This window comes from Aegilops tauschii, chromosome 1, assembly GCF_002575655.3.
Source record: "Aegilops tauschii subsp. strangulata cultivar AL8/78 chromosome 1, Aet v6.0, whole genome shotgun sequence".
Lineage (NCBI taxonomy): Eukaryota > Viridiplantae > Streptophyta > Magnoliopsida > Poales > Poaceae > Aegilops > Aegilops tauschii.
In genome coordinates, this window is record NC_053035.3 from 331,475,838 (window position 1) to 331,496,918 (window position 21,081).

Genomic DNA, 21,081 nt, shown 5'->3' on the forward strand with positions numbered 1-21,081 from the left:
CCCAACGATCGAAGATCATTTGCGTAAACCTCTCTGACTGGAGCCAGGCCGTTTCAAAATAAAATCTACTACCACACCGAATGGAGTCCTTCCCTGAGGATAGAATCAGTTGGACGTGGTCGGAGCCAATTCTCATCTCCGCCAACAGAGAACAGAGAGGAAAAAGAACCTCCCACTTTAGGGTGAAGAATACCCGGTCTAACACGCTACGGACATGTCTCAGTTGTTTGTTAGTCCATGTGAACCTGGCGCCTGTCCGTGCAGCTTCGCGGAGAGCGGCAGCCGCGATGGCATTATTAAACATGGACACCCTAGCTCAGTCTATGTTATCGTTATTCTTGTCCGCCCCGAGCGGATCAGGTTAAGGGCCTCTTTGATTCATAGGATTTTGAAAACGTAGGAATAGAAAAAGTATAGAAAAAATTCCTACGGGATTCAATCCTATGAACCAAAGGACCATCATAGGAAAAAATCTTAAGGATTTCAATCCTTTAGAATCCTATAAAATTCCTTTGAACTAAAGAGCCCTTAAAGTTGCCCCCAACTATCAACGGAATGTTCTTGTCGTGGTGCGCAAAGTCACTGCGAAATTTTAGACGATTTGCGTAGAACAAGTAAAAGTGTAAGTATTTGCTAGAGTTAAAGGAAGCAATTTCCTGACAGGTTGTTGTCCGACATGGCGCATAGTAAATATAGTTACCACGCCCGTTCACGTTTTGCTGTACATGGCGGTATGAACCTGGGCCGGCAGCGTGTTTGCAGCACGCGCATCACTGCTGCTGCAGCAACCTCCGCTTGAGCACCTCGGCGCGCAGGTCGGCCGGATCCACCTCCTTGGTGCCGGTCACCGGCCGGTAGTCGCCGGTCTTGGGGTCCGGCTCCCAGAACGCCGTCTTGTCCTCCGTCGTGTCCTCCGTCGCCGCCATACCCAGCTTCACCGCCTTCTCCTCGACCTTCTTCACCGACACATCGATTGCGGTTATCGCGGCGGAAAATCCCCTCCTGCACCACACATACACCCTCACATCGTGTGAGTTCGGCGTCGGGTTGGATGGAACTGAAAGGACCTATACGTTTGCAAAGTTTCGGGGAGGACCTTTGCGCCACAAGGGCGGCACAGCTGGACGCAACCCGGGCCATCTGATCAGGATCGGACGAACGAAGACGATTCTAGGCTTCACTTCCGTCGCGTTGTTTGCTCTCCCTTTCTTTTCTTTTGGTTTGCGGTTTCAGGTGGGACAGAGGAACAGAAAATGCCATTGCCAGGTTATTATGGGAAGGGGCCAAACAAGGAGCAATGAGGATGTATGGCTGTTAGAACATGTCGGAGGTAAAAATGGTAGGCAGCCTCTCTGTCCGCCACATGTAGGAAAACATGTTTCTTGACATCCGTTCATTATGTACGGACAAAATTATGGTTAGCCATGTGAGCTGTGACTTAACTATATCATCTTGGGTACCAGTACGAGTGCTGCATCATGGAGCGTGACAAGGCTCACGGCATATGTCAATCTTCCATGTGCTGCATGTTGCTGCGAGTTTGCACAAATCGCAAAACAGCCAAACGTATCGCCGTATGGCAAACTTATAGGCGTCTTCGCAAACGGGCGCATACCGCCCTCCGTGCTGGGCCGGCCCATTTACATTTTTTTCTTCTTTTTTTCAAAACGCGGAAAAAACAAGGCTCTGGTGCCACTCAAACCCGCAACATCCTGCTTTGAATTAGCAAGCACTAGCCATCCCGCCACCAATTCCCACGTGAATAGTTACATCTTTCCGTTCTTTTATTCTTTCTACTTTTATTTCTTCTTTTCACTTTTTCTTCTTCCTGGTTTGACGTTTTTTTAATTATTGATTTTTTTCTTAAAAATTGATGAACTTTTTCTCAAAATTGACAAACTTCTTTCCAAATTCTGTGACTTTTTTCAAAATTGATGACTTTTTTCAAATTCAATGAACATTTTTCAAAATTCATGATTTTTTTTCAAAATTGATGAATTTTTTTAAACTCGATGAACTTTTCTCAAACTCGATGATTTTTTTAGAAATAAATGTTTTTTATAAAAAAATGATGAACTTTTCTTGAAACTTGCTGACATTTTACTAAACTCAGCGAACTTTTTTAAAAATTGATAAATTTTTTTCAAATTTGATGAACTTTTTTCAAACTTGCTGAATTGTTTTTCAAAATTGATGAACTTTTTCCATAAGCGTTGATTTTTTTCTGTTTTTCATGAACTTTTTTCAAAATAGATGCACACTTCTATAGGCTTTAAACTTTTTTTTGTTTTCATCAACTATTTCACAAAATGATGGACTTTTTAAATTTCACAATTTTTCTACATAATTCAAAAATCTAAGTGATTGAGGGTATTGTGCAATAAATATCACGAACACATTTGTCCTTATACGGTTGGTGCTATTATCATTCAGAAGTGTCAAGTTGCACTAGCTTGGATACAGACTCAGTGACTTGAGTTCGAAACCTGGAGAAGGCAATTTTTTGCTGGTTTTTTAGGCTCGATGCACAACGCCTTCATGGGCCGACCCAACAGGGTGCTCTAGTGTGCGCCAGGTTATGTTCGGGCGTAACAGGTACCGCACGTGATGCGCTGGCGAACGAGGCAGCGCCCGTATGGGATCTCCTGTACCGCACGTGACGCGCTAGCAAAAGAGCCAGCGCGGGCCGGAACAACCCCCTGTTTTTTCATATTGTTTTTTGCTTTATTTTCCTGTTTTTATTTTTCCTTCTTTAAAATAATTTGGGATTTCAAAAAATTTCCATATTTCAAAAAATATGAATTTTCGAAAAATGTTTCACAAATCATAAAAAGTTCGTGGTTTAAAAATGTAATGATTTTGAAAAAATGTTTGAATCTGAACAAAATTTTTGTTAATTAAAAAAATGAGCATGAATGTTTTTCAAAATCATCCCAAAATAAAAGAAGATTGTCAATGACAAAAAGAGTTCATTGATTCAAAAACTGTTCACTGATTAAAAATATTAATGAATTTCAGGAAAATGTTTGTCCAACAAAAAATGTTCATACATTTCGAGAAAATGTTCTCAAACTAAAAAAATTCACGAATTTAAAAATATGTTCAGAAATTCGAAAAATGTTCAACATTTCTCACAAATACACATTTCTTGTATTTTGTTGAAACAGATTGGAATTTGGATGAAAATATTTTATATTTCATGAACAAAATTTAAATTGAGTGAACATTTTTCTGTATTTGATGAACAAATTTTCACTTCGTGAAGATTTTTTGAATTCGATGAACTTTTTTTAAATATGATGATTCTTTTGGAAATTCATGAACATTTCTTTATTTTGATGAACAAAATTTTGAATTGAATGATCATAATTTGAATTTCAAAAAATATTCACCGATTATAAAAAAAGTTCCCAAATTACATAAAAAATATTAAAATTTGGAATGGAAAATAAAAAAAGGAAAAAAATGAAAATGAAAATGGAAAAAAGAAAGAAAAAGTAAATAGAAAAAACGAAAATGAAAAGGTGAAAAAAACGAAAGGAAAAAAAGTAAAGCCGGTTTGGGAACATTCTGGAACCTTCCCAAAACCGGAAGTGCTAGCTAAGCCAGCCCTAAACATACGCAGCACGAAGAGGGAAGCGCGCGTGCAGTCGCTAGGCAAATAGGATCTGCCTCGCCGTATGAGCATGTAGGTGTATTCGGCCCCGTGTCATAGGTGCTGTGATGACCGGCATATTAGGGGCTTAGCTCAGTGGGTTGTGGCTCAAGTTATCTTATCGTTATTATGGGCTTAGCCCAATTATCTTATTGTTATTAGGATCGTTTGCTTAGGAGTCAAGTAAACCTCTCTATATAAGGAGAGGAGATGTATCAATCTAATCAAGCAAGAAGCAATCATTATTTGCTCGGCTTTTCGAAGGGAGCCGGGAGACCTAACCCGAGCCGCCTCTTGCGCCGCCGCCGCCTCTTCTTCATCGCGCCACGGCGCCCAGCCGCCGACAGCCGCGATCGCATCTCCGTCAACCCTCCCCCTTCCCTACAACCTACGCCCAGACCAGGTAGGATCCTAGCTCCTACCAATTTGGTATCAGGTAGCTCGGTTTCGATCATGTCTGCACCACCACCAACCCGCCGCTAGCCATCACCACCGCACCGCTGCCCGTCACCACCGCGCCGCTGCCTCTCTCCACCGCACCGCTGCCTCTCCCCACCGCGCCGCTGGACTCCACCGCCGGCGCCTCCACCGGCCAGACGCCGCCGCCCTCCACCGTGCCGCCCGTCGCCATCTACTCGCCGGCGGAGATGACCGGGATCCTCAACGACCTCGTCACCGCCGTCCAGGGCATACGCCTCTACCTGGCCGGGCCCTACGGGCAGCCGATGCCCTTGCAGCCGGCCGCCGCGACCGGGCCAGTCGCCGTGCCCTGGTACGTGGCCACCACGGCGCCGATCGGGCCTCTACACCACCACTGGCCCGGTCAGCCGCCGCCCGCCGTCGCCCCCCACTGGCCGAAGTGGCCGGCTCCGGCGATCGCCGCGCCCCCGACGCCTCCCGGTTCCGGGCAGCCACTGCCGCGCCTCAATGGCCACAGTGGCCGGCCCCGGCCCTCACGTCGCCCCCACGCCACCCGGGTCCGTGCCGCCGCAACCGCAGCTGCCGGCCCCGCCACCGCCCAGCACGGGGCCCGGGTCACCCTCGCAGGGAGGCATACCGATCCAACAAGTGCACTTCCCGTCGTCGCTGTCCCCAATACCGGCCTGGCTGTCCGGATCATCGCCGCCACCCGTCTACACGTTGGCTGGAGACCCGCCGGCACCCACTCTGTAGTTCGGCGATCCCTCCGGCTCGGCGGGGCACTCCACGGGCCGCGGCCATACTAACTGGGTGCCCCAATCATCGCTGCTTCGCACCTCCGAGCCAGTCGGCCACGGCGCTCCGACTCAGACACCGCCGCGGTTTGCCAAACTGGACTTCGCCACTTATGATGGCATGGAGGACCCCCTCAACTGGCTCAACCAGTGCGAGCAGTTCTTTCGCGGGCAGCGCACCCTCGCCTCGGAGCGTACCTGGCTCGCCTCTTACCACCTCCGTGGAGCGGCACAGACCTGGTACTACGCCCTCGAGCAGGACGAGGGCAGCATGCCCCCTTGGGAGCGCTTCCGCGAGCTCTGCCTCCTTCGTTTTGGGCCACCGATCCGCGGGAGCCGCCTGGCAGAGCTAGGCCACCTTCCCTTCACCTCCACGGTTCAGGACTTCACCGACCGTTTCCAGGCCCTGGCATGCCACGCGTCGGGCGTGATGGCACAGCAGCGGGCCGACCTCTTCGTCGGTGGACTTCCGAATCACATCCGCGTGGACGTGGAGCTTCGGGGACCCCAGGATCTCCAGACGGCCATGTACTACGCCCGCACTTTCGAGCGCCGCGCGGTGGCCATCCAGCAGGCATCACCGTCCCGGGCCACTGGGCCGCTACCCTGGCCAGATGTTCCCACGCAGGGTCGGCCTGCTCGGGCTTCCGCGGCGCCCCTCTCCGCGACCGCAGCGCGCCCGTTCCGCCGGCTCACCTCGACCAAGCTACTCGAGCGTCGCCGCCAAGGGTTTTGCTTCAACTGCGACGATCCCTACACGCCCGACCACGTCTGCCCGTGACTCTTCTACCTGGAGGTTGCAGACTACATTGAGGAGGACGCCGTCGCTGCCGACCTAGCCGCCCCAGCTGTCACGAAGGTGTTTGACGCTAGTTGATCACCTCGAGGAGTTCAGCAAGCGCTTCCCCACCTTACAGCTCGAGGACGAGCTGTTTGTGCAGGCGGGGAGAAGTGGGTTGTGGTCCAAGTTATCTTATCGTTATTAGGGGCTTAGCCCAATTATCTTATCGTTATTAGGATCATTTGCTTAGGAGTCAAGTAAACCTCTCTATATAAGGAGAGGAGATGTATCAATCTAATCAAGCAAGAATCTAATCAAGCAAGAAGCAATCATTATTTGCTCGGCTTCCCGAAGGGAGCCGGGAGACCTAACCCTAGCCGCCTCTTGCGCCGCCGCCGCCTCTTCTTCATCGTGTCATGGCGCCCCGCCGCCGGCAGCCGCGATCGCATCTCCGTCAACCCTCCCCCTTCCCGTACAACCTACACCCTAGACCAGGTAGGATCCTAGGTCCTACCAGGTGCATTCACAGCCAATGACATATCGCTAGACAGTTTTTTTTGATAAAGGGCACTTTATTACTTAAATGTTTAAGCATTGCACCCGGCCTTTGCAGAACTGAGATGCACACAGCCAAACAAAATCCAAACTAAAAACAAAAAAGAAGGCAAAATACAAGAAAATGAGATTGTATGACACCTAGACTGCGGGAGGGCCAATTCTAAGATCATGCTGCCATACATGTGCGTAAGTATCCCTCGCCGTGCGCTCCAAGCGTATACACACCTACGTAAATTTGTCTTTATTCTCAACACGTTGTAGAGACGACCATAAACGGAGCGTACCGGTACACCTATAGATAACCTGCATAGGAGAAGTACTTCTGTTGTTGAACACCTTATCATTTCTACACAACCAAAGCGACCAAATAACGACAAGCACTCCCACCCTGATAAGAATTCTAAACCTGTAATCAATTCCCTATAACCAGTTGCTAAAAATGTTGGCAACGCTACATGGAGGATACAAGCCCGAAGCTATTTGGGTGATTGACCATATAGAATGAGCTAATTTAAATTGGAAGAATAAATGTTTTATTGTTTCGTCATGATGAAAAAAATACATTGCGTACTTCCATGACAATGCCTCCTAATAAGGTTGTCTTTGATAAAAATAACTTCTTGACGAAGATACCATGCAAAGATTTTATTTTTAAGCGGTATCTTCATCTTCCAGATCTTCTTATTATTATCAACTGACACATCTGACTAGACCAACGCTCTATACATTTGATCTACCGAGGATTTACCACTAGCATTTAGATTCCACTGAATGCATCATGGCCTTGTGATAAATGTACCCTGGCGAGGCGATTTATCAAATTGTTCCGCAATGCAAGTCTGGGGCCTATTAAATCTCGTCTGAACGTCACATTCGAAGGAAAGGATTCCAGAACCGTGGCGATAGTATCACCCTTACGACGAACAATATTATATAGAGCTGAATATTGTTCCCGGAGTGTGGCATTACCTAGCCACTTGTCTTCCGAGAATCTAATTTCTGAGCCATCTTTAATAGAGAAGGATCCATAGTGGAAGAAATATTACTTCGTAGCCATTAGACCAGCCCAAAAGTGTGAGTTCCCAAGATTTCAATATAATTGGGACACTGCCTTTGAGCCAACATATTTTCTCATTAGGAGGGTTTGCCATGCACCATCTTTCGCCAGCAGCTTAAACAACCACTTACCGAGAAGGGCAGTATTCTTAACCTCAAGGTCATGAATACCCAACCCCCCTTAGTCTTGTCTAAGCACAAGTATGAGCCCGTAATTCAAGCTCTTTACAAGCAAAGGAATGAGAGAAACAACTTCAAAGGTCACTTTGCATCATTGTTACAAGGAGCTTGTTAGAAATAAGAAGTGAGAAAGAAGGACTTTGAAACACCACCAAGAGGCATAGGCTTAACACCCTTGTTGATGATGATAACTGGGTAGAGAACCCATCCACTCCCCATGCCCGTCTGGATGAACAAAAAAATGCAAAGCTAGGCAAGAAGAATGAGGGTGTTGGAGCATAAAGGAAGAGTTGATTGTGACGGTGCAGGAAAAGAGGGCATTGGCGGCCGATCGAAAGGAGGAGAAGATTACTTGCTTCTATGAGATGAAGATGATGGAGGAGGGGAGGTGGAACTTTGGAAGGCAAAGGTAGTTTTTAGGGCATATTTCTTTCTCAGTGGTTTTCGTGATTGATGATAATGCTTTTGCAGACTAATCGTGTGCATTGATCTTTCAGATATTCCTTCGATTTGGCACGAGACGATTTCTACCCCTTGGTGCTTAGAAGAGAAGATGGTGTTCTGCTTCATTTCATTTTTGGTGGACTTGAGTCGTAGGATGTACCGTACAATCAAGCGGGGGTCCGTATCGGAGAGGTTTGGGTGGAATCAACATGTACATCTCCTTTGCACCCTCAGCTCTTTCCCACATCTTTGGAGGATCCTTCGTTGTCTTGGAAATGGCATTGGATGGAGCCAGCGGCAGTACCATGGATGGAAGTTCCCGCATCTTTGGAGGATCCTTCGTTGTCTTGGAAGTGGCATTGGATGGATCCAGCGGCAGTACCGTGGCTGGAAGTGGCAGTACCGCCGAAAGAGACAGGCGGTAGCACCACGGTAGTAGCGATAGTACCACCAAGAGCATCAGGCGGTAGTACTGCTCCGGTTCCGCTCCTGTACCACCTTGACTTCGGACGTGCTGTTCTCGTGTCGGGTTCAACGGCAGTAGCAGCGGCAGTAGGAGCGGTAGTACCGCTCATAAGCGGTAGTACCGAGCCTACCACCGCTACTAGTTCCGCTCAAGGTTTTTCTCCTCTGTCTCTTCTCCCTGTGCTCTTGTTAGCTGATATGCGCGATCCCAGCGGTAGTACCGCTTGGCCAAGCGGCAGTACCGCTCCCATGAGCGGTAGTACCACGCGCTGCGTGCTGAGAGTGGGGATAATGGTTGGATTGTTCCCCCACTATAAAAGGGGGTCTTCTTCTTCAAGAAGACTCACCTCTTCTTCCCCCAAACTCCATTGTTGCTCCAAAGCTCATTTTTGCATCTCTCTCCCTAGCCAATCAAACTTGTTGATTTTCTAGGGATTGGTTGAGAAGGCCCCGATCTACACTTCCACCACGAGAAATTTGATTCCCCCACTAATCCATTGCGGATCAAACTTGTTGATTTTCTAGGGATTGGTTGAGAAGGCCCCGATCTACACTTCCACCAAGAGAAATTTGATTCCCCCCTCTAATCCCTTGCGGATCTTGTTACTCTTGGGTGTTTGAGCACCCTAGATGGTTGAGGTCACCTCGGAGCCACACTCCATTGTGGTGAAGCTCTGTGGTTCGTTGGGAGCTAGCAATTCGGTTGTGGAGAGAGCCCCAACCGTGTTTGTAAAGGTCCGGTTGCCGCCTTCAAGGGCACCACTAGTGGAATCACGACATCTCGCATTGTGTGAGGGCGTGAGGAGAATACGGTGGCCCTAGTGGCTTCTTGGGGAGCATTGTGCCTCCACATCGCTCCAATGGAGACGTACTTCCCCTCAAAGGGAAGGAACTTCGGTAACACATCCTCGTTTCCACTGGCTCTACTTGTGGTTATCTCTTACCTTTACTTAGTGCAAGCTATTGTTGTGTTGTATCCTTTGCTTACTCGTCTTCTTCTTCTTCTTCTTCTTCTTCTTCTTCTTCTTATTCTTCTTCTTCTTATTGTTAGCATCATACAGGTTGCCTACCTAGTTGCACATCTAGACAACCTTTTGCTGCTAACCCTAATTTGTTAAGAAAAGCTAAAAATTGGTAGTTGCCTATTCACCCCCTCTAGTCAACCATATTGATCCTTTCAATTGGTATCAGAGCCTTGTCTCTTTATTAAGGGGTTCACCACCCCAAGAGTATGGTTGACACAGGGGAGGAAGTGCCGAGGCCGTGGAGTTGACTTCGATCACACGAGACGTCTTAAATGAAGCTATGGCTCCACTTAAGACGTCTATGATGACCGAAGTCAAGTCCATGCTTAAAGAATTGCTTGAGGGGTTGAAAGCTTCTCCCAATCCTTTCCTTGTGATTAATCCCACCGCATCGGAGTCGGAGGCCAATTTCGCTAAGGAAGTGGCTAAAGGCACTCATGTTTCTTCCCCTCATGACAAGAATGGGACGGGAACCTTTGCCTCGGTTCCCCCTCCCCCGGTCTATGGAGGACCAGTCCCTACACCTCACATTAATAATTTTGGTCCTCCTCCTAAGCTTGTTAAGGGTAATTTTGCTAACTGGGTTTTTCGCATCAAGTCTCGTTTGAATCACAGCTCAACAAATCTTTGGAGAATCATTGAGCAAGGCTTTTACTCGCATGATCCAAACAACTTCACCCCAAGAGAAAAAGTGGACAATCAATACAATCACTCCACTCTGTTCATCCTTCAAGATGCGGTTCCTCCCGAAGATCTATCTCACTTATGTCCCTTCACTCATGCAAAGGATTGTTGGGAACACATCATATCTTTGTACAAGGGGAGTTCAAGCATCCAACGGTCCAACTTTGAAGTGGTTCTTGATGAGGCCGATGAATTCCTGATGCTAGAAGAAGAGGACCCGCGTGATCTCTACCGGAGGGTGACAACTCTTGCAGTTGCTCTCCAAGACCATGGAAGCAAGGAAACAGATGAAAATTGGATCAAGCGCAAGTTTCTCATGGCCATCATGCCTTTCAACAAGGCCATGTCTTCCGTGATTTGTCAAAGGCTGGATTTTGACACCCTAACCTCAAGTGAAGTGTTGGATGAGTTTATTGCCATGAACATCATGAACAAGACCGCCGACAATGCTCTTGCTCGTGTCCGGTCAAAGAAAATCTCACCCACTCTTGCTTTGAAGGCCAAGGTCATTCCGGAAGAAGAAGAGGAGGAAGAAGAGGAGTGTTGCCCCGAGGATACCAAATATGCTTACCATGAGCACATGGCTCTTCAAGGAAATTTTGGGGCAACAAGAGGAACTCAAGGCCCAACCTCACCAAGAACAACTCTAGTGTCTCAAAGAACAAGCAACGAGTAAGGACTTGCTACAATTGCGGCAATGTGAGTCACTGGTGCCCTTACGAGAAGAGGAAAGACAATGGTGGCAAACTCATTCGAAAAGACAAAGCCAAGTCATTCCCAAGCAAGAATAACTTCACCAAGACAACACCTCCAAAGGGCTTGGTGGCACATGAAGAATACGCCTCCGATGATGATGATGAAGACACAGGTGGAGAAGGAATGGCAACGGCGACCATTGCCATTGCCACATCTCCCCCTCCAAGGTGTCTCTCTTCGGCGCCCCCAATGAGAACACCATTGCCAAGTGTCTCATGGCCAAAGGTATCAACAAGGTAACCTCAAACATCAAAACCACCATCACTACTACTCCTTCATTGTTAGATTGTGTTGATGATAGTGAGGTGGTGAATGTTTATGAGAATGAGTTTACCAAGTTCGTTAGTAAGCTCAAGGGTGAATCCAAGAAGCACTTTGTTGCTCTCTTGGAACAACTTGGTGAGGCCAATGATATCATTGAATCGCATGAGGATACCATCTCCAAGTTGGAGGGGCATAGTCGTGACTATGCCGATGAGATTGCAGATCTTTCCATTGCTCTAGAGGAAGAGCGAGGTCTTCGTTTGACTCTTGAGGAGTCACACAACATTGATCATGCTAAATTGCAAAAGAATCTTGATCATGCTATTGTTCTTACTCGTGTGCTTAAATCCGAGAAAGTTGCACTTGGGGTTGGCCATGATAGACTCAAGGAAGAGTTTGACACACTTGACAAGGCTCACAAGGTCTTGAAGGGTGTTCATGCCTCTCTCAAGGAGTCTCATGATCAACTCCAAGTAAAGCTAACCAAGGAGATTTCCACATGTCCTCCTTTCGTTCTAATTGATAATGCTCATGCTACTAACCCTTGTTGTGAGCATGTGCATCTTGTGGAGAAAAATGCCAAGTTGAAACAGCAACTTGAGAAAGGCCTTGTGACATGCATACAAGGCGAAAAGAACCTCAATGACCTTTTGAGTAACAAAAGGAAGTTGTGGGGAAGTAAGGACTTGGATTTGTGCCCAAGTCAAAGAAGAAGAAGAAGACCAAGCAACCTCTCCCGCCGAAGGAAAATAATATGATCGGGCGTAAGGACTTGGTGGTCGATGTGCATCCAATTCCATCTATGCCCACCCATGTCCAATACGGTGATGCGTCGACATCTAAGGTATTGGGACTTGGCAAGGTGGTCATCTCTCAAGATTTATCTATTGAGAAGGTCATGCTTATTGAGTCCCTTGCATACAATTTGCTTTCCGTTCGTCAACTTGCACTTATGGGCTTTGCAACATTCTTTGATCTTGATACCGTGGCCCTTTTGTGGAGCAAGACTCTTAAAGTAGCTTTTGTTGGGCATGTCGAGAACAGTCTCTATGTGGTGAACTTTTTGGAGCGACCCAGTAAGACCGTGACTTGCCTAATGGCTAAGTTGATGTGGGTTGGCTTTGACATCGTCGACTAGCCCATGTCAATATGAGATCTTTGCAAAGTCTCCTCAAAGGGGATCACGTCCGTGGAGTAACAAATGTGAGTTTTGCCAAAGACCATCCTTGCAGTGCTTGTATCGAAGGAAAGCTTCATGAAATGGCTCACTGACCCACGACTGTTATCTATTCGAAGAGGCCCTTGGAGCTCCTTCACATGGATCTCTTTGGTCCTCCATCCTTTGATAGTCTTGGGGGAAGAAAGTATTGCTTGGTGATTGTGGATGATTACTCAAGATACACTTGGGTATACTTCTTCAATAGGAAGAGTGAGACCAACAAACTGTCATCAACTTTGCTAATGAAGCTCAACGTCAACATGAAGCAAAGATATTGATGATTAGACGTGACAACGGCACCGAGTTCAAGAACTACACCTTGGATGAGTTTCTTAGTGATGAGGGGATCAAGCACCAATATGCCGCACCCTATACCCCTGAACAAAATGGTGTGGCGGAGAGGAAGAACCGGACGTTGATGGATGCGGCAGGACCATGATGGCGGAATTCAAATCTCCGTATAACTTTTGGGCCGAAGCCATCAACATCGCATGTCATACATCCAATTGGCTCTACCTCCGCAAAGGCTTGAACAAAACTCCATATGAGATACTTAATGGCAACAAGCCCAACCTCAAGTACTTCTGGGTGTTCGGTTGTAAGTGTTTGATTCTCAAGAAAGGTGTTCGTTTGACTAAATTCGAACCTAGAACTCAAGAGGGCATATTTGTTGGTTATGCCACAAACTCTCATGCTTACCGTGTCCTCAACAAGTCCACCAGACTCATTGAGGAGATGTGTAACATGGAGTTTGATGAAAATAACGGCTCCCAAGTGGAGCAAAGTGGTCTTTGTGATGTAGGTGATGAAATTCCTCCCCAAACCATAAGAAGAATGGGGATTGGTCAAATACTCCCCATTGAGGAACCCCTTGTGTCCGAAGGAGAAGGACAATGCTCTACTCAAGTGGAGCCATCACCGACGCTAGACCCACACGCTTCTGAAGAACAAAGTGAAGGCCCTCAACCCTATGAACAAGATCAAGGGCAAGATCTACCCCATGAAGATGGTGATGCACCAAATGATGCCAAGATCAAGTTCATGCCTCCGAGCACACTCAAGATCAAGAGCAAGCTCAAGACGATGCTCAAGATCAAGAGCAAACTCATGACGGTGCTCAAGATGAGCAAGATGATCCTCAAATACCCATCGAGGAACTTCTAGAGTGACGTGCCACAAAGGTGGCTTCCAAGATCGAGCGTCAACAACATGTCATGGAGAATGTGCTTGGAAGCTTGAGAAAATGGGTAACTACTCATAAACAATTGTCAAACTTTTGTGAGCATCACGCGTTTGTTTCGTGTGTTGAACCCCAAAAGGTACATGAGGCGCTCGATGATGAGGATTGGCTTGAAGCAATGCATGATGAACTCAACAACTTCGAGCGCAATCAAGTTTGGGAATTAGTGCCAAGACCAATGGAAGAACACAATGTCATTGGGACCAAATGGATCTTCAAGAACAAGCAAGATGCGAACGGTGTGGTTGTTCGAAACAAGGCAAGATTGGTGGCACAAGGCTGCTCCCAAGTCGAGGGTATCGACTACGGTGAAACCTTTTCCCCCGTTGCTCGTCTTGAGTCTATTCGCGTGTTACTTGCATACGCATCTCATCATGATTTTAAGTTGCAACAAATGGATGTAAAAAGTGCATTTCTTAATGGTCCTTTGAATGAGTTGGTATATGTCAAACAACCTCCGGGATTCGAGGATCCCAAGCTCCCCAATCATGTATACAAACTCAAGAAGGCGCTCTATGGCCTTAAACAAGCCCCACGTGCATGGTATGAGCACCTTACCGAGTAGTTGCAAGATCGTGGGTTTGAAATTGGGAAAATCGATGCCACTCTTTTTACTAAGAGGGTCAAAGGGGATTTGTTCATATGCCAACTATATGTTGATGATATTATTTTTGGTTCTCCTAACAAGTCTTTCAATGATGAGTTTGCTGCACTATGACCGAGAAGTTTGAGATGTCTATGATGGGAGAGTTGAAGTTCTTTCTTGGGTTCGAAGTCAAGCAAAGGAGAGAAGGAACGTTCATCAACCAAGCCAAGTATACCTGTAACGCCCCGGACACACCCGCCAGTGGTCGTTACTCTTGACGGGATCTAGACTGGCCCCACAGATCAATACTAGTCTTTTCTACGTACTTTGTCCTCACTCGTGTGCACCCGGGAGCAACTTCCCAGTCGGTCACCCATCATGAAACTACTCCAAGCTGAGCACGCTTAACTTTGGAGTTCTTTCTGAATGGGCTCCCGAAAAAGAAGGAATTTCTTATTGATAGGAGTAGTCTATCATCCCTAATAAGCCAGGCTATCACATACACCCCCACTCAGAGGAACCGATGTCCTCGTCGGGCCACAGGAACGTTCCCTCTTGGCACAAACGTCTGTGCATCCAGTCTGGTACATGTGCCATGCCGTGTGCCACGACGGGTCACAAACGTCATGAACAACATGGCCACGCACCTGACCGCAAACATCCGTGTAACCGCGAGGGTCAGCTCTGATACCAACTTGTAACGCCCCGGACACACCCGTCGATGGTCGTTACTCCTGGCGGGATCTAGACTGGCACCACAGATCAATACTAGTCTTTTCTGCGCACTTTGTCCTCACTCGTGCGCACCCGGGAGCAACTTCCCGGTCGGTCACCCATCCTGAAACTACTCCAAGATGAGCACGCTTAACTTTGGAGTTATGTCTGAATGGGCTCTCGGAAAAGAAGGAATTCCTTATTGATATGAGTAGTCTATCATCCCTAATAAGTCAGGCTATCACAATACCCAAGACATGCTCAAGAGATTCAAGCTAGATGATGTCAAGCTGGTCAGGTTCCCCATGCCCACCAAATGCAAGCTTGACAGTGATCCCAATGGTAAAGCGGTGGATCAAAAGGTATATCGCTCCATGATTGGATCCTTAGGGCATGTACAATGGGGCGCTAATGACGGGCGCTAAGGCTAAAAATCCCGGCCGTTTTGCTAGCGCGGAGAGAAATTCCTGGCGCCTACTAGCCCGCGATGCCAGACTTGGCTCCGAGTGCTTCAGTTCACGGATAAGCTAATTTGATGAGAGAGAACAAGCATCTCACAACTCACCAGCATTGGACGCCGAGGCACTTACCCGGACGCTAAGCATTACTTCTTTTATTTTTATTCCTTAAGCATCTACGCAAGCGCTTGTGCATTGGAGATGCCCTTACTTTACCTTTGTGCATCTTGACCGGATATCATGCTGAGTGTGGGAATTTGTGCACGGTTTCAAGCCGCAGCTAAGGAAAGCTACTATGTGCCGGTCAAGCGAATCTTTCGATATTTGACTCATACCCCAAACTTTGGCTTATGGTACCTCAAAGGAGCAAGCTTCGATCTCATCGGTTATTCGGACTCGGATTGGGCGGGAGATTGTGTGGAAAGGAAGTCAACTTCCGGAGGGTGCCAATTCTTGGTTGCTCTTTGGTGAGTTGGTCTTAGAAGAAGCAAAATTGTGCGTCTCTCTCATCCATCGAGGCCGAGTATCTAGCCGCTGCAAGTTGTTGTGCACAATTGCTATGGATGAGGCAAAATTTAAAGGATTACGGTGTCACTTGTGACAAAGTGCCTCTTCTATGCGACAATGAAAGTGCTATCAAGATTTCTCACAATCCGGTGCAACATAGCAAGACGAAGCATATTGAGATTCGTCATCATTTCATTCAGGATCACATCAAGCGTGGAGATATTGAGATCATCTACATCAACAGTCAAGAGCAACTAGCGGATATTTTCACCAAACCTTTAGATGAAGCAAGATTTCGCGAGTTAAGGCATGAGCTAAATAGCATTGATTCGAGCAATGTGGCTTGAATCTAGGCACACCCCACCGCACTCATCATTCTATCTTATTCTAGATGTAGGCAAGGACATAGGGGAGTGTTGTTCTCTCAATGAACTTTCCCTCCCCCCATTATGCATAAATCGATCAAGTCTTTCACATTAGCCATTTTGATGGTACATGTGCTTCAAAGATGAGTTTTGGTCATGGGCCCAAGGTTAAAATCTTCGTGGTGTCATACCAATTGACTCAAACATAGGTGGCTTTGGCCACCACCCTCTCCTTGAGACGTGTTTAGCTTTCTTTGATCGTATCTAGTTGTGTAGGTTTGTGTTTGTGCTTTGAGTCACTCCAAGGGTGCTTCTTGTGTTTGGTTGTCTTTTGCACTTGGAGTTGGTCTCTCTGGTTGTCCTTGTTTCGTGTCTCCTTCCCTTTTCTTGCCTTTCTCTTTTTTGTTGCATAAGCCCCTTCTTTTGTTCTTTCTAGTGTTGCTTGTTGCTGCTGGCACGACGCTACTGCTGGAGCTGGGCGGTACTACCGTTTATAGCTATAAGCGGTACTACCGCCGGCTCGCGCGGTACTACCGCTCGGAGGCGGGGCGTGGGGGTTATGAAGCGGGCAGGGGGAGTTTCAATTCCCCCATACCCATTCGCTCTCTCCCACTTCTCTTCCTCTCAGCGACGAACAAGCAGCGGGGGCTACCGCCTCCGTGCCGTCTTCTGCGTTTCCGTCCGGTGGGATCGTTCCTCACCTTCTCCTCTTGCCATGGATGCCGGTATTGCCTCCACTTTCCTCTCCTATGGTTCTCTTCCTTGAATCTAGGCTTTAGGGTAATATTTCCGGCATTCGTCGATTTTTGGCCAAATCGAGGCTTGAGTAGGGCGTAGAAGTCTGCTAGACTAGGTGGATTGGAGATTGGTAGGAGAAAATTTGAATTTGGCACCCCCGATAGTACCGGATCTAACAATGACAGTGGTCTGACCGCTGTCCTTCGCCTCGGGCGGTACTACCGCTCCCCTGGAGCAGCACTACCGCTTGTAGGCAACACTTCCGCTGCCTCGAGGCGGTACTACCGCTCGGGATGCCGGCTTCCATTTCTCTTGTACCAATATTTGATTCTTTTTGTTTCTTTCTACTGGCTTATGCAATGTTTTTCTTTTGCTTTCCTCGCTGTTTTGTGTGGGTTCCAGGTGATGGCCGTTCGAAGCATCAAGTCCGTCGCATCAACCCGAATGTCCTGGTGGATCTAAGCGCTATCGCACTTCTGAGGGGGATGGTGCATCTTCTAGTGCTCAACCACCGCAGCCCAAGCCGCAGAGCATTGCGAGCAAGCCAAAGCCGAAGGTCAAGTCTATGTCAGAGATGTCTCAAGAACCGGCTCTTATCAACCACCCCTTCTAGAACAAGCAGCATTGGTTATCTATTTTGGTGTGCTCAAAGCCAAGAAGAACTTCTTTGTGAGCGTCCGTTCCATTGACATTCCTTATCTGTAGAAGGACCGTGCCTACTTTGGAGAAGCTCTTGATATGTGTGCTCAACTAAATATCCTCAAGCTCATGGAGTTCAACAAGGACTTTGATGCTGACATTGTGGCTCAATTTTATGCCACTATTCACCTTGGAACTGATGAGGAAAGGACCTTGACGTGGATGACTAATGGCAAACTTCTCTCCGTCAAATGGAAGGCTTTCATGGAACTGTTGGGCTATGAGGACCAAGGGCTTGACAATCCGGTTGGCTTTCGCCCCCAAGGAGACCACTTCTACTCACAAGTCTGCTCTTTGGCCTTATAGCACGGTGAAGATTAATCCCGTCATGAAGAAGACATATGAGTTGTTTCCTTTTCTGGATATTCTTCATCGCATCTTCAGGCACACTCTTTTCCCTCGTATTGGGAACTTGGATCAGGTTCACTCCTACCTTGTGGATATGTTGCTCTTTTGTCAGCATGAGAAGGAGGCCAGCACAGGAGAGTCTCTAGATGTTTCAAATGTCATGTGGTCGGAGCTCCTCTCTGCCATCACTGAGCGCAAGTGGCCCATCTATGCCCCCTACCCGATGTTTCTTATTGAGAAGGCATGGGCATACACCTATCTTGATGTCAGGTTGATACCGGTGACTTGGTCTCTCATGAGATTGTTCGACTGAGATAGAAGGAGCACTGGGGCACTCCTGTTCCAGATATAGAGACTCCTTTGGGAGATGATGAGGCTGAGGCAGATGAGGATGATGATTATGAGCCCTCTGGTGTGGAGTCATCTTAGGCTAAGAAGCTCAAGCTGAAGATGAAGAAGTTGTTCTGTATGGAGGCTCATGGGCATTATATGGCTCATGTGTCAGAAGAAATCTCTCAGTCGTCACAAGGCACTTTTGCGTCAGCTTGGAGGTGAGGTTGCCAGTGGGTCAGAGGACAAGATCATTGACGAGGAGGAGTGGATCTCTCAGACTGTCCCTGGACAGATTCAGAGACAGATCAACTTGCTGCTGAAGGAAATATGCCCTAGAGGCAATAATAATGTTATTATTTATTTCCTTATATCATGATAAATGTTTATTATTCATACTAGAATTGTATTAACCGGAAACTTAGTACATGTGTGAATACATAGACAAATAGAGTGTCACTAGTATGCCTCTACTTGACTAGCTCGTTGAATCAAAGATGGTTAAGTTTCCTAGCCATAGACATGAGTTGTCATTTGATTAACGGGATCACATCATTAGAGAATGATGTGACTGACTTGACCCATTCCGTTAGCTTAACACTTGATCGTTTAGTATGTTGCTATTGCTTTCTTCATGACTTATACATGTTCCTATGACTATGAGATTATGCAACTCGCGAATACCGGAGGAACACTTTGTGTGCTACCAAACGTCACAATGTAACTGGATGATTATAAAGGTGCTCTACAGGTGTCTCAGATGGTGTTTGTTGAGTTGCCATAGATCGAGCTTAGGATTTGTCACTCCGATTGTCGGAGAGGTATCTCTGGGCCCTCTCGGTAATGCACATCACTATAAGCCTTGCAAGCAATGTAACTAATGAGTCTCTGAGACAAGAGGCTAGACGTCAGGAACCCTGGCGTCTAGGGGGTAGATGCCGGGAACCCTGGCGTCTAGCCCTGGAGTCCGTGTAGGACTCTTGCCTTTCGGGCAAAACCGACTTTGAGGAGGCTTTTACTCGAAGTTTCGACCCCAGGGCTCAACATATAAATAGAGGGGCAGGGCTAGCACCATAGATAGATCAAGAAACACCAAGCCGTGCGCTGGCAACCCTGTCCCCTCTAGTTTATCCTCTGTCATAGTTTCTGTAGTGCTTAGGCGAAGCCCTGCGGAGATTGTTCTTCACCAACACCGTCACCACGCCGTCGTCCTGCCGGAACTCATCAACTACTTCACCCGTCTTGCTGGATGAAGAAGGAGAGGACGTCATCGAGCTGAACGTGTGCTGAACGCGGAGGTGCCGTACGTTCGGTACTTGATCGGGACAGATCGTGAAGGTGTACGACTACATCAACCGCGTGGATAAACGCTTCCGCTTTGCGATCTTCAAGGGTATGAAGATACACTCTCCCTCTCGTTGCTATGCATCATATAGATAGATCTTGCGTGATCGTAGGTAAAATTTTGAAATACTGCGTTCCCCAACAGTGGCATCCGAGCCATATGGTTGTCGCTTTATTGTATGCAATCCAATCGCCCTGTAATTATTTTTACTTTATCACTAAGCAGTAGCGATAGTCGTAGAAGAAATAGTTGGCGAGACGACAACGATGCTATGATGGATATCAAGGTGTTGCGCCGGTGACGATGGTGATCATAACGGTGCTTTGGAGATGGAGATCAAAGGCACAAGATGATGATGGCCACATCATATCACTTATATTGATTGCATGTGATGTTTATCCTTTATGCATCTTATTTTGCTTAGTTCGGCGGTAGCATTATAAGATGATCTCTCACTAAATTTCAAGGTACAAGTGTTCTCCCTGAGTATGCACCGTTGCAAAAGTTCCTCATGCCGAGACACCACGTGATGATTGGGTGTGATAAGCTCTACGTTCACATACAACGGGTGCAAGCTAGTTTTGCACACGCAGAATACTTGGGTTAAACTTGACGAGCCTAGCATATGCAGATATGGCCTCGGAACACTGAGACTGAAAGGTCGAGCGTGAATCATATAGTAGATATGATCAACATAGTGATGTTCACCATTGAAAACTACTCCATCTCACGTGATGATCGGACATGGTTTAGTTGATATGGATCACGTGATCACTTAGATGATTAGAGGGATGTCTATCTAAGTGGGAGTTCTTAAGTAATATGATTAACTGAACTTTAATTTATCATGAACTTAGTCCTGATAGTATTTGCATAACTATGTTGTAGATCAATAGCTCACGATGTAGCTTCCCCGTTTATTTTTGATATATTCCTAGAGAAAACTAAGTTGAAAGATGATAGTAGCAATGATGCGGACTAGGTCCGTGATCTGAGGATTACCCTTATTGCTGCACAAAAGAATTGTGTCCTTGATGCACCGCTAGGTGACGGACCTATTGCAGGAGCAGATGCAGACGTTATGAACGTTTGACAAGCTCGGTATGATGACTACTTGATAGTTTAGTGCACCATGCTTTACGGCTTAGAACCGGGACTTCAAAAATGTTTTGAACGCCACGGAGCATATAAGATGCTCTAAGAGTTGAAATTGGTATTTCATACTCATGCCCGTGTCAAGAGGTATGAGACCTCTGACAGTACTTTTCGTACAAGATGGAGGAGAATAGCTCAGCCAGTGAGCATGTGCTCAGATTGTCTGGGTACTACAATTGCTTGAATCAAGTGGGAGTTAATCTTCCAGATAAGATAGTAATTGACAAAAGTTCTCTAGTCACTATCACCAAGTTACTAGAACTTCGTGATGAACTATAATATGCAAGGGATAAAG

At 46.9% G+C, this 21,081-nt stretch overlaps 1 protein-coding gene across 1 annotated transcript; it reads right to left on the bottom strand.

Moving 5' to 3' along the window:
• Positions 1 to 516: 516 nt before the first annotated feature.
• LOC109733704 (late embryogenis abundant protein 2-like) lies at positions 517 to 1,140 on the bottom strand. Its single transcript, XM_020292929.4, has 2 exons — positions 1,097 to 1,140; positions 517 to 1,002 (listed from the first exon to the last, which is right to left on the bottom strand). The coding sequence occupies exons 1-2, from the start codon at positions 1,138 to 1,140 to the stop codon at positions 771 to 773; spliced, it is 276 nt and encodes a 91-aa protein (XP_020148518.1). The 3' UTR covers positions 517 to 770.
• Between the last annotated feature and the right edge of the window lie 19,941 nt (positions 1,141 to 21,081).

What these genes read in the sequence shown, in the direction of transcription:
- LOC109733704 (XM_020292929.4), bottom strand. Translation starts at nt 1,140, where the DNA reads ATGGCCCGGGTTGCGTCCAGCTGTGCCGCCCTTGTGGCGCAAAG. An exon ending in GCCGCCCTTGTGGCGCAAAG is followed by an intron (nt 1,003 to 1,096) that starts GTCCTCCCCGAA and finishes TGTGTGGTGCAG; the next exon opens with GAGGGGATTTTCCGCCGCGA.